This window comes from Miniopterus schreibersii (genome assembly GCF_964146895.1).
Source record: "Miniopterus schreibersii genome assembly, chromosome: 14".
NCBI classification, from domain to species: domain Eukaryota; kingdom Metazoa; phylum Chordata; class Mammalia; order Chiroptera; family Miniopteridae; genus Miniopterus; species Miniopterus schreibersii.
Window position 1 is genome coordinate 43,471,759 of NC_138114.1, and position 12,373 is coordinate 43,484,131.

The 12,373-nt window shown below is 44.3% G+C and overlaps 1 protein-coding gene across 5 annotated transcripts in view; it reads right to left on the bottom strand.

Annotated features, from left to right (window-relative positions):
- SORCS1 (sortilin related VPS10 domain containing receptor 1) overlaps positions 1–12,373 on the bottom strand; it is a gene marked incomplete at its 5' end in the record, with an annotated part of 395,914 nt that overhangs the window by 17,794 nt on the left and 365,747 nt on the right. For all 5 annotated transcript variants that reach the window (XM_081158777.1, XM_081158779.1, XM_081158780.1 and 2 more), the window contains 2 exons: positions 1,897–1,996; positions 11,109–11,240. In XM_081158777.1, coding sequence (XP_081014903.1) covers positions 1,897–1,996; positions 11,109–11,240 — 232 coding nt within the window. The remainder of the gene's footprint in view (positions 1–1,896; positions 1,997–11,108; positions 11,241–12,373) is intronic.

Below are 12,373 nucleotides of genomic sequence, written 5' to 3' on the forward strand. Positions count from 1 at the left end.
GGCCCTTGACTTCTCTCCCTTTACTCTTCAAACCAGAGCTGATGGCTCACATATGAGTCTGCATCCACTCCGGTCCCGAGCCAGTCATAACAGGAGGCTCAATAATGCCAGTTGGTCGGGTTTATAATTACAACGTCAAAGGGCTCTACCATCAAATCTAACAGGGAAGAGCCTTGAACAGCCACAATGGTTGGAAGTCAAAGAATTTTCTCACTCTATCCAAGCTGGCCCCATTTAAGACGGGGCTTTCACCTGGAACTGAATTTTTGCTTCTGCTGTCTCATTCTTTGGCAACCTCACATCATACATATCTAGACTGTGGGGGGCTCTCATTCAGATCTCAGGGTGCTTACCTGAGCTCCCAATAACATCCCTCCTCCCCCCTTTTTTTTTTTGAAAATGACCGTTTGTTGTTTTTTTAAATATATCTTTATTGATTTCAGAGAGAGGAAGGGAGAGGGAGAGAGAGAGAAACATCAATGATGAGAGAGTCATTTATTTGCTGCCTCCTGCATGCCCCTGACCGGGGATCGAGCCCGCAACCCGGGCATGTGCCCTGACCGGGAATCGAACCCCGATTGCCTGGATCCTAGGTTGACACTCAACCGCTGAGCCACGCCCGGCCGGGCAACATCCCTCCCTTTTGCCAGTCCTTCCCAGAGATCTGAGTCCTCTCCAAACTCCCTGCTGTGGAATGAACTATGAGCATTAATCAGAGAAATTTTCCAGAACTTCTGCATTATTCCTTGCCATCTGGACCTTAAACCAGTAACAATAAACCCTCCATGGCTATGGGGAGTGGGTTTTCTTTACCACGTGGATTCATGGATGGCTTTGCTGTGTCTGTTTCCCTGGACAAGCCACTGGCCAAGCCAGTTTCAGTTAAATACTCACGATCCCAGCCCTACACCAAATGTCATTACAGGAAGGCATCCTTAAGAAACATTTGAAATAAGATTTCGAATTCAACAAAATGATCGGACCTTTGGAACACATCACAATCAGGTAAATAAAAACCAGGAACATGAAATAACTGATGGAAGAGAGGTATGTGAGGCAGGAAAAAAAAAGTACGAAATTTATGTAATTTGCTCACTGAGATGCCCACCATTGCTCATTTCCCCACCCAGAGCACCACCATGACTGCTACATTAAACTTTGCCCCACTACAACCAAATCATATGTATTTTTAGGACAAAGATCCTTTCCCACTGCCCTTTATGTTCTATGCAGCGCCAGCACAGTACTCTGCAAAAATAAGTACTTGATAAATATTATTGATTTCATTATTAATATAGCACAATGATATCTATTTCTATATACTCGGAACTACCTGAATTATCATTGAGACTTCTAGATAGCCTTAGGGAGAGGACTTCTCCCTCCTACCTTTTACAAGTGAAGAGACAGACACTCAATGACATTCATTAATTTGTAAGATCATGACCAACTCGGGGGTCAGTTCCTGGCTATGGCTCCGTACAGCTCCTGAGTCCCAGCTATTTCCACTGCACTACTTTATTCAAAAACTAAAGAGAGGAAATTATTTGTAATATGAACGATCTGAATAAAATAATTATTTACAGAAAGATCAGAAAAAGTTATTTGTAGACGTGATTTCATTTTCAAGATTTCTGTTTGGACGCAGCTTACAATCATTTGAGGAGTACGGATTTAGGAGAGTCACTGATGGTTTTTGCCAGGGTCTAAGAAAAGTCATCTCAATTTGCTGCCTTATGGGTCACCATTAAGGCAAAAATGCCGAGCAAGGACACCTCCAAAGAATGATGCTCTATTTCTGATGAGAGGCACCATCTAGTCTTGTTTTGCTAAATGAATAGGTTGGGATCCCCTCTGCTAGAGCCACCAGCGAGAACCAGGGACATGAAAACTGACCTGCTGTTAGGTGGGCTGCATGCACGAGGACTTGGATCCCAGGTTTCAGCTCAAAGTGCACCGAGTTTTGGTTGAGCTTGTGGATCAGTAGTTCTGATATCTGAAAGGAGACGTGTCACAGTGAGTGCCACCAACATTGTCATACCAACTAAACACAGATGTGCTGAGAAACATGTATTTACCGAGGCATTCCCAATAGTGTGCTTGTGAATTATCCAAATGAGTTTTAATATGATGTTGAGTTTTTATTCCAGAATAGGCAGAAATAATGTTTAAGCATGATCTGACTTTACATCTTTAATGCTACAAAATAGGAGAAGCTATTAGTCCATCAAATACATTTTACAATTAAAAATTATCCTGTTAGCTTAAAAAAAGCCACCTCCAATTTTTTAAATTTGTTATACACAGAACTTGAAAGAAGTAGGTACATACAATTTATACACTGTGGTGAGACTCATATTAATTTATCTTAGTTCCTGACAGACTCCACCTTATTCCTCCTACGTCTCCCACCCCTTCCCCAGCCCATGCCCCGTGGCTTTCACAGAATAGATACTCTATGAATATTTACTGGATGGCAAATATACCTCTTCTAAAATAACAAATTATAAAGTCCAAATAAAGTGCAACCACAACTTAAGTAATGAATTGGCTGGCCCTTGTTTCATGTGTATGGACATCAGCTGACTCACTGCTCTACTCGGGTTGACACATGTACCAGACAGGTGCAGGGAATCCTGGACCACAGAATATTTAACCCCAACAGGAGGCAAAGAGCCTTGTTTGGGCTGTAAGAGTATAATGTAAGGTTTTAAAGTCAAGGTACAACTCTGTTCACCTGTTTAAAGTAGAAAACCCAGCTCAATTTGCTCAGTTTAGCTTATCTTTTTGAGCAAATTCTGAAAAGCTATCCTTACACTCCTATTATTATTATTTTTTAAAAAATCCTCACCCGAGGATATGCTTTCATTTATTTTAGAGAGAAAGGAGGGGGGAGAGAGAGGAAGAGAGAGAGAAACATTGATGTAAGAAAGAAACATTGATTGGTTGCCTCCGGTATGTATTGGTTGCCTCCCTGACCAGGGATTGAACCCGCAACCCGGGTATGTGCCCTGACCAGGAATGGAACCCACTGCCCTTCAGTGCATGGCACGATGCTCTAGCCAACTGAGCCACATGGGCCAGGCCTCACTATTATTTTTATCTGGGCTCCTTGCCTGATTTTTAATATTCTAATCTAATAATTTAGTATTTATTTATGTCACTTTTAAGTCTAATTAGATGCTTCCTGACCATGATTCTGCTAAATTCTTATTTGTTGTTTTCCTTTTATATTTGTTGAGTTTCATTTTGTCCATTGAGTTGCAGAGATGGCACCTTTGATCCTTTTATCAGCTAAGCAGGGTCAGATGGCTTTGCGTGGAAGCAGAGAGTCTCTTCCAGAAGCCCCTGCATGGTAACAGGCCGAACTGCCCTGTGGATGAACTTCTTCGCTGAGCAGCAGGCACTCGGGATGACTGTCAGTGACCTGTGGCTGAGCACCTGGGATCCGGTGCAAGCTCAGCCTCTCTAACGTTTTCATTTGGCGAACCATGCAGAAAAACAAGATCGTAATACAGTTCTATCAAAACCAACTTTATTCTGTATATTAGGCCATTCTTTTCCCTGGGCACTGGGAATCTTTCACTATCCTCCAGGGTTACAGAAAAAGGGGTTTCTAACGAGGGCTGCAGGATGCTCTTCCTCTGTGTTCCCTACGTTGTTGCAACACGCCAGTTCCCGTTCTAGTTCATTCTATTCGCTCAAGGGTAAGGTCTTTATAGGACTCTGACCCTGCGCTGTTAGTGGAGGTCAATCAGGAAAGTTTTGGTTATGAAATATGCACATACACTCATGTAGAAATGTGTAAATATATGTGAAATATGTATAATCCTGTATGTATAAAATATATATGCTGATCTACACATTATGTAGATGTGTACACATACACACTTACATTTATAGAAATAATGTTTAACTCAATGTCAGAAGTAATTAAGGAATTGCTCTGTGTTGCGGAGTCCAGGAGTCCATCACGTGGACAAAAGGGAATATATATTTGCTAGAGAAAGACTTTGGTTGCCTTCCGCTTCCACCCTGACCTGGGTTGGGTGGTACATGCCCTTGACCAAAAATCGAACCCGAGACCCTTCGGTCTGCAGGCAGAAGGGTCTCTAGCCACTGAGCCAAACCAGCCAGGGCGATTGTTCTTTTCCGACTAGTTGAAGTGACACATGTTTCCGATCCCTGAGAATATTTTTTTCCCTGAAGTCAGACATATAAATAACGAAACCATTTTCTGGTTGTTCAGAGTTCATCAGCACAACATCCTTCTAATTTTAATCACCAGGAGAGTCCCTTGTGAAATACAATTAACTTCCTAGATTTTTTGTTTGATTTCATTTATAGCATTGCTTCACTGGCTTTATCTGTGTCATTTACAAAACTAAGCAGGCTATGAAAAAAGCATCCAACAGCAGAAAGTATGCTTCATGTATTTAACTTGTATCAAAGGACATGTAATCAAGAACACATCGTCTGTGGGAAAGAAATTATGCATAGAGATAAAACTAAATAAAATTTACATTGCATACCAGAATAATCTCAATTAGAACCATGTACTTCTCTACTCAAATGAATGAGTGTGAAATTGTTGACAGATTTTGACAATATTTTTAAATGTTTTCCATGCCTTTTGCAGGAGTGTTCATCCTATATGGTTTCCATCAGGTCAACAGTTATATACAAGTTTTAAACATATTATCTATGCACGGAACACTTCATATTGGTAAAGTTGCATGTTTCTTGTTGTTAGTTCTAACTCAGAATGTTTCAGGTGTTAGTGCTGGTATGTCCTTGGAAAGGAACATGTAACTTAAAGGATATACCTCAGTTTCCCCAGTTAATGTTTGAGGAGCTGAGACTAGACTGCAACATCGACTCCTAATCCCAGGGCATTTCCTTTAACCAGCTGACGAAGAAAGAGAGCGAAAGGTATTTGGAAAGAGGCTGGGCTAAGCAGGTTCAGAAGGTGTAACAAACGCCTTTCTCCGATCACGCTGCCATCTCTTACGCATCTGCAAAGCTCACCACTGGTAACACGGTCCCGAGTCGGCTGAACAGTGTGAGCTACGGGGACAGGCAACTCCTAACCCTATCTCAGAATCGCCACAGTCTGTTCACCAGTTAACATGTAAGATGTAACGTTTGGGGGAGTCCTCGGCTATGAAAGGAGTAGAATAAACTGGAGTCTACAGAAGTGTGGTGACAGCCTAAATGAGAAGGGCACAGTTTAGAACAATGGTGCTTATTTGAAACCAGATCTTCTGTTGACACTCCTTCAACTATCCTGCAATGGCAAAGAATACAAACTTGTGTCTTTACTTACAGAATGGAAACAGTTTTGTTTTTTCTTTCCCTCTAGAGATGACAAATCCCGAGGTGGCTATAAATAGCTGCAGCTTTCAGCAGGAGGGAAATGGCTCCACGTTTAACCAGAACACATCTCCCTCTGAGGAGCTTCTGCTAGAAGACCAGATGAGGCGAAAGCTAAAGTTTTTTTTCATGAATCCCTGTGAGAAATTCTGGGCTCGAGGCAGGAAACCATGGAAACTTGTCATACAAATTATAAAACTTGCAATGGTGACTATCCAGGTGAGCATCTCAGGTCAGGAGTCTGGCGAAGGCCTCTTTTAATAACAAAGAGGCCTGGGGCCTGTATGCAAAGTGGAAAACAAGAAATAAGGAAACTTGAAATCTTAAACCCTTCTCTCTCCAGTGTTTGTGAAAGACGACTTTGGGTTGTTTTTTTCTTACTTTTTTACTTCTCATCTTTCCTTAAGTTATCATTTCAGTCATGTAATCTAATTCGTTTTCGGGAAAAGAAAGTTTTAATATACTGCAACTTGGAAGTGACAGATATCACTTCTGCTCCCAAGTCATTGGCCAGAATCAGTCACATGGGTCTGCCCACTGAAGAGAATTATGGGTAAAACCCTACTGTGTACCCGGCAGGCAGTAAGCTGGAAATACGTAGCCAACAGTGGTGACGGTTGCTGCGCAAAGATCACATTCAACATCTAAACAATTTTTAATAAAACAAATGGGGAAAAACACATGCTCAGGTTATTTAGAATGGTAGTGTCAAACATGGAAACATGAAAAAAGAGGACAAGGGCAACCAAGCAGTTGATAAATTTATAAAACCTAACGCAAAGACGTGGTGTAGTGTACAACTATAGATTCAAAAGGGGCTTTGAAGATTGATCAATGGAAAAGCTACACTGGGCTAAAATACTAGTGCTTATGTCTGAACTTGGTAGAAGGAATGCAAACCTTACTGAATACAAATAGCTTTCTGGTGCCACGTTTAAAGAGAGCCTTGCCTGGAATGACCTTGGAGCTGACCTAGTCCATCCATCCTGCTACTGTTACATCATTAAGGTCCCTTCAAATAGCTGTTGAAGAACCCTCCTTTTGGATTCAACAGAGGGAATTTCCCCAAAGCATACAATCTGTGGGGAAAGCAATGGAGCCAGAGACTAATTCTAGTTAACACCAACTCACCTAATTCCATTCTTTCTGAGCCCCAAAGAATCAGTTTGATGAAAATGCCTAGAAAGCTTCCTGGGTGATAGAATGAAGAAATAAATTGGCCATACACTTCCTCCTCTTGTATTCCCCATCACCAGCTCTAAGCTCCGTCTCCTTTTGCCATCTCGCTTTTGGTCCAACACTGTTTTTAGATATAGTTTCTTGCTTTAATGACCTTCCTTGTGAACTTCAGAGTATTTCTATGGTTCAACTTCCCAGGTTAACAAATCTAGTCAGGGTAGGCTGTGTGGGCATATAAAAAATAGTCTGAGATTATGCATTATATTTCAGAAAAAATGTTTACTTCCTTAAGATGCTGCCAACACACTGTTCCGTTTTCAGAGGCACCTTTCCTTTCCCTGGATTTTAGACTCTGCATCTGTCGCCAAGTGTATACAGGGACACAAACAACCGAGGAGGGAATACATTGTTGGTGGCTGACATTTTTTTTCTCACAGTCTTCTTGTTCCTTTTAAGTGTTTTCATTCCCTTTACGGATTTTGCAAGGTGACCTGTAGGCTCCCTATCTCCCTGGCAGAGCATCACAAACAACCTTGATACAGCAGGATGGTCTTTCCTCCCTCCAGGGAAGCCAGATACCAATCTGCTTACCTCCGATGATTTGGAGAGAGGGAAGTACAGTGGGGGGAGTGGGGGGACTGCTCTACGTCTGAGCAGCTGGCCTCAGGGTAGCAGGATGCGCTGTCCCCGATGAGGCCAGCAAAGGGCAAGCAAGTGTCTCCTCACTCATAGGAAATCTGAAATAAAGACTGGTGGAGCCCTCCCAGACAGAGGTCACTTGATTAACCCGGCCCACGTTACTTGATAACAAGGTCAAGTACCTCTCACTGCGAGGGATTTTCAATTTATTTCACAGAAAAGATAGCTCAGTCTAAGCCAGCATCCCTCTCCCTCAGGAAAGCTGTTAGAGGAAGCTGAGGGGAGGCAGGAGCCCTTTCTGGGGCTTTGTCCTCACAGTCTTCAGGGTCCATCTGGCCAGGGTGCCATCCCCTGCTGGGGGTCCTATGTTGTATCTTATAAGAAAGGGGCCGGGGCATTAAGAGAGGGGATAAGGTCGGCCCTTCTCAAGTTCCATCCGGGATTCAGAGCCTTCAAATAAGAGCGGGGGCTCATTTCTGTCATTTGGGTTTGCTCTGATTAATTTAAAATTTCTGTACACTTTATCACAAAGGACGTCAGTTGCTTTGGCCTGCCTGGTGTTCCTTCTCTCTTGCACACATTTCTCTTTAATGAACCAGGTCTTTTTTTTTTTTTTTTTTAAATCTCAGTCCATTTGATTTAGAGGGGCCCCTACATCCCTGATCCAGGGAGGGTCTAACACCTCAGAGTTGACACACTCTGTCCCTCTGACCATGGGGTGAGCTAAGAGACGCCTACTTCACCTAAGTCGGGCCAGTGGGGATTGTCAACTTGGGGCTCCTGTGACACTGCCTTTTGGATGGGATTGCCACGCTGACTAAATAGAAGCTGGGACTTCCTGTGGCCACTCCTGCTTTCCTAGGAGCTGGCTTCATTCTCAGGCAGACTTCCCACGTGGCAGCAAAGAAAAGGGACAGGAAAAGAGGAAGACAGGAAGAGTGGAGAGTAATCTGATGACACTTTTGAGTGGCCCTGAATTTATCCATGCCCGAACTATATTTCTTAACTCAATAAGCTCATAATTTCCCTTTTCCCCTTCAATGTGTTTGAATTAGATAGCTGTTAATTGTATCAGAAACACACACACAGATACAAAACAAAGCACAACATCTCTCTTTCACTTCTGGGTACAACAGCCTTGGTACTTTTGGGTCCCCAGAAGTAAGGCGGTATCCAAATCCTGGCCTGCAGCACGGCGGTGGGGGTGGGGGTGGGTGGGTAGGAGAGCACTAGGCTTGAGAGCTCATTACAGAGACAACTAGAATCTCATCTCCCAGAAGAGTAGTTTCACCCTCCGGCAAGTCACATCTCCACCTTCGGGCCCGAGTTCCTTCATTTTAAAGTGACCGAGTGAGACAGAAGGATCAAAGGACCCCGCTTTGGAGGAAAACTACAGGTTTCTGATGCCTGACACCTGGCCCAGCTTTATACGTTGATCTCAGGGCTGAACTTTTAATCAGGGTGATGCGAGTCTCCCCAGGTAAGATCCGATCTCGAGCGCTTGGTGTGGCATTTGTTTGGCCACTGTATTTAGTTGAGCTTGAGCCCTGAATAAGCCTGAAACACTGGCAAATCCCTTAAACAGAGTTACAGTCTCTAGCTGGGTACCTTGTTTTCCTGTCATGCTATAAATCTGCATGATAACTTAGATGTGCCATCCTCACTCCAGTGCGGTCATTCATACACGTTCTTCCTGCTTCTTCCCGACCTTGTTGCCTCCAGTAATTTCATTCATTAATCTTTTTTGCCCTTCCTCCCACCAGCCTCTTTCCTCCAGTACATGCCCTTGACTATATCAAACAGTCTTAAATTATTCTCGCATTTTCCATATTTTCTCCCCCTAAATGGCCATGAATCTAACCATCACCCATTTAGCATTTATTGCGCCTCCACTCTAGGACAAGTACCTTGCTGTATCATTTCTTTAAAGGGATCTCAAACACCCCAGGAGACGGGTGTTATAGATTGTGAGCCTCTGGCTGAATTATTGAACTTTTCTGGTCCTATTTTTCTTCATCTATAAAACAGACACCATGACGATCAGAGCTGAAATTAGAAACCTGCTTCGTATTTCTCCAAATGTGTGCTCTTTCTAATAAAATAGCTGGACTCCCTAAATATGTACCAAATGCTAAGTCACACAGCTTTCAAAGAAGCCAGCTGCTATCAGGCCTCTGATGAATGGTTTATCAGTATCTGGCACCAGGCTACCAGGGGACAATTTCTCAGCTCTCTGAGAGTGCCTTTGGAGGAGGCACTCAGATAAGACAGAGAATTAAGAGAAACAAGGGTTGCAGAGGAAACCGACAGTCAAAGCAAGATATAGCAGAAGAAGTTTCACAGAATGTACCCCTCTTCTTTCTACATTTCCCCTCAAGGAAACATCTAGAATGTATTATACTTTTAGAGAAACAAGAAAACTATGTGGAAACAGAGATGCCCAGATGATGTGGTGGCTGGGAAATCTGCTGGCTCTAAACGTGGACTGCTCCATACTTGCAAAGATTAGGGTCGGGATTTCACGGACAATCAGTAAGATTCCCAGAGGAGTGACCTAAGGGCCTGGGACAGTGATCTCCTTTCCCTCTAGGTTCTCATCGGCGATGCTGTAATAAGAAGTAATCCATTTTTTCTCCGACTAAACTGCAGGTGCAGATAATAATTTGTAGAATATGATGGGATGCTGAGTGGCAGTGCTGAGCAAGGTCAGATGCAAATCCGATGGGTCACCGGCTGCCTGCCCTTCCATGGCAGTTCACTAAGAAGTGGGGTTCAGCAGGGCTCCCCATGGCCGCTCTGTCGTTTATTACTTGCACCTGGAGAAAATGACAGAGGCGTGTCTTCTGCCAAGTGAGAAGGCGGCAGGTGAAAGAAGGGCGTGTGGGAGGAGGCAGGCCATGCTGTACTTTGAGGTTGCTGTTCATCAGGCTGTTGGAGGAGCTTCTCAAGGCATCTTGGAAGACTACAGATCCGAGGGCTAGATTATGGGTTTATTCTAAGTACACGGAAAAGCTCCAAGGACTAGAGGGGGAAAAGCCAGTATTTATTGAGTAGCCCAGGGAAATCCTATTTTTAATCCACTGGCCAGAAAGAAGTTAAAAACTGAAATCATATAGTTTCTAACCAAGGCTGATCATTTTGACTCAGTGGATGGAAAAGAACAGGAAAAACAGCACATAATAATAACCCCACTACAGAGGCTGGAGAGACTTTCGAAGTTAAGAGGGGGAGTGGGAGGGTAAAAGACAAAGGGGCAGCTGGGAGAGAGGGAAACACACAGAGACATAGACTCTCTCCCTCTCTCTCTCTCTCCAAACGTGGTGGGAAGGAGGAGGCAGTGGACCCCAAATAGCCAGTGAAGGTTCCCTGGAGTCAATACCACTTGTGTTATAACCACACATCAGGTCGTCTTAACACGGTGGTGATAAAGAGGATTTGCAATTTGTGCAAAATCTGTACCTTTTATAAGAGCTATTATGCATATTTGTATCATTTAAGTCTCATGACACGCTCGTGATGAAAATAAGTCAAGTAAAATATAAATGGGTCCAACCTTTACGATTTGTTCGGCCACTCACCTTTTTTGTTCTGAACATCTCGGGCAGTTCGTCACGTCAACATGCACAGGTTTATGGAACTCACTGAAAACGCTGTGAGCACCGCACAGTGCGGATGTACTTCGAGGAACTTAGCCACTGCCTACAGCACTCTCGCATGTGTGTTTCTGTGACGCTGTTAGTTAGGATCACCAGATTACGAAAAAGGAGTGGAAGAGCAGAGAGTCCGAAGCTCCACAAACAGCTAGTGCCCTTCCTCTCCAGCCGAGATCCCAGAGAGCTGCCGTCCTGGTGGGTAGACACCAGCAGGAGTGAGGGCCAACCTCTGGGAGAAGCTCAACTGTCCCGTGGGGCACTCACCTGCTCCAGATCCTCAGCTGACCTTTTGTTCCCTCCCGTTGGATCCTGATATGGCAAGACAAAGAGCTCGGCAGCCGTGGGTAAGCCAGGGAACACCGCCACCAGGATGTGGGGGCTTGGGACCCCAGTGGCCTGAGGGAGAGACACAGAGAGCATGTAAGTCCTGCAGGAAAGGTGATGAGAAGGAACCAAGTGTTCAGCAGGGAGCGGGGAAGGGTGGTAAGAAGACACAAGGAGGTGTGGGTGGGGTGTGCAAGCAGGTTCCTGGGTGCACCTGGTAGGAAGGGACGTGAGAGCCAGCACTGGACTACAGGTGCAGGTGCCCGAGTCAGCCCGTCCGAGGTGTGATCTCAGCTCCATCCCTGTGAAACCTTGAGCACTTTATCTCCTCTGTATCTACATTCCCTCAAGAAAGAAGTGGGGATACCCGCAGTGGTTTTGAGAATTATATAAGCGGCACGTAAGGCATCTGTAGTCATGCCTGGGGATTCAAACGTTAGCTCTTCTTCCAGCAGGCATCTCTGGTAGGTGGACTGTGCCGGCGCGAAGACTCTCACTCACTAAATGTCATCATCTGCCCCTCACGCCTTAACCTTTTTTAACCTAGCCCCCTCCTTTGTGGAAGCACTAGAGTTACCCCTTCAAATAGACCAGTTGCATCAGTGACTCAACCTAACGTAACTCCCCCATATCAACCCTCAGACACCTGCTGACTTCTCCACACCCCCAGAACCCGAGGAGCAGCCCGTTCCATGGAGCACGCTGAGCCCTTCACTTTGCCAAGCTGAATCCTGTTAAAATTAGTTACCACTCAAGGACTTCCTCTTTGTCTTACTGCACCTGCTCTCGCTTGAGCTTATATCCCAGGGTTTCCCGAGTCCATTCTCTAGATGGTTCTAGAGTCAATAGCTCCAATCCCAGCTTTACCCTTCAGCGGTCTGTCAGAATGCCATTCATTTGGTTGTTTTACTAGGACTTCCAACGAACATGTCAAAAAGGGACCTTCTCATTTTCAATTGTAAAATATTAATTCTACATTTGGATGACTCAAGGGGGTCCTTTCCCACATACTCTGGCCCGAAGCCTTCCATTTGTTTCTGACACTACATGCCCCTTCCCACGTTGTATTGACTCAGCCTAAGAGATCTTGACATGTCGACATCCACAGCAATGATTCTATCGGTTCCTTCCTGTCCAACTATCCACTGTTAATATCCCAATTCAGCATTTACATTCTCTCCCCTCAACTTTTACAATAGTCTCCC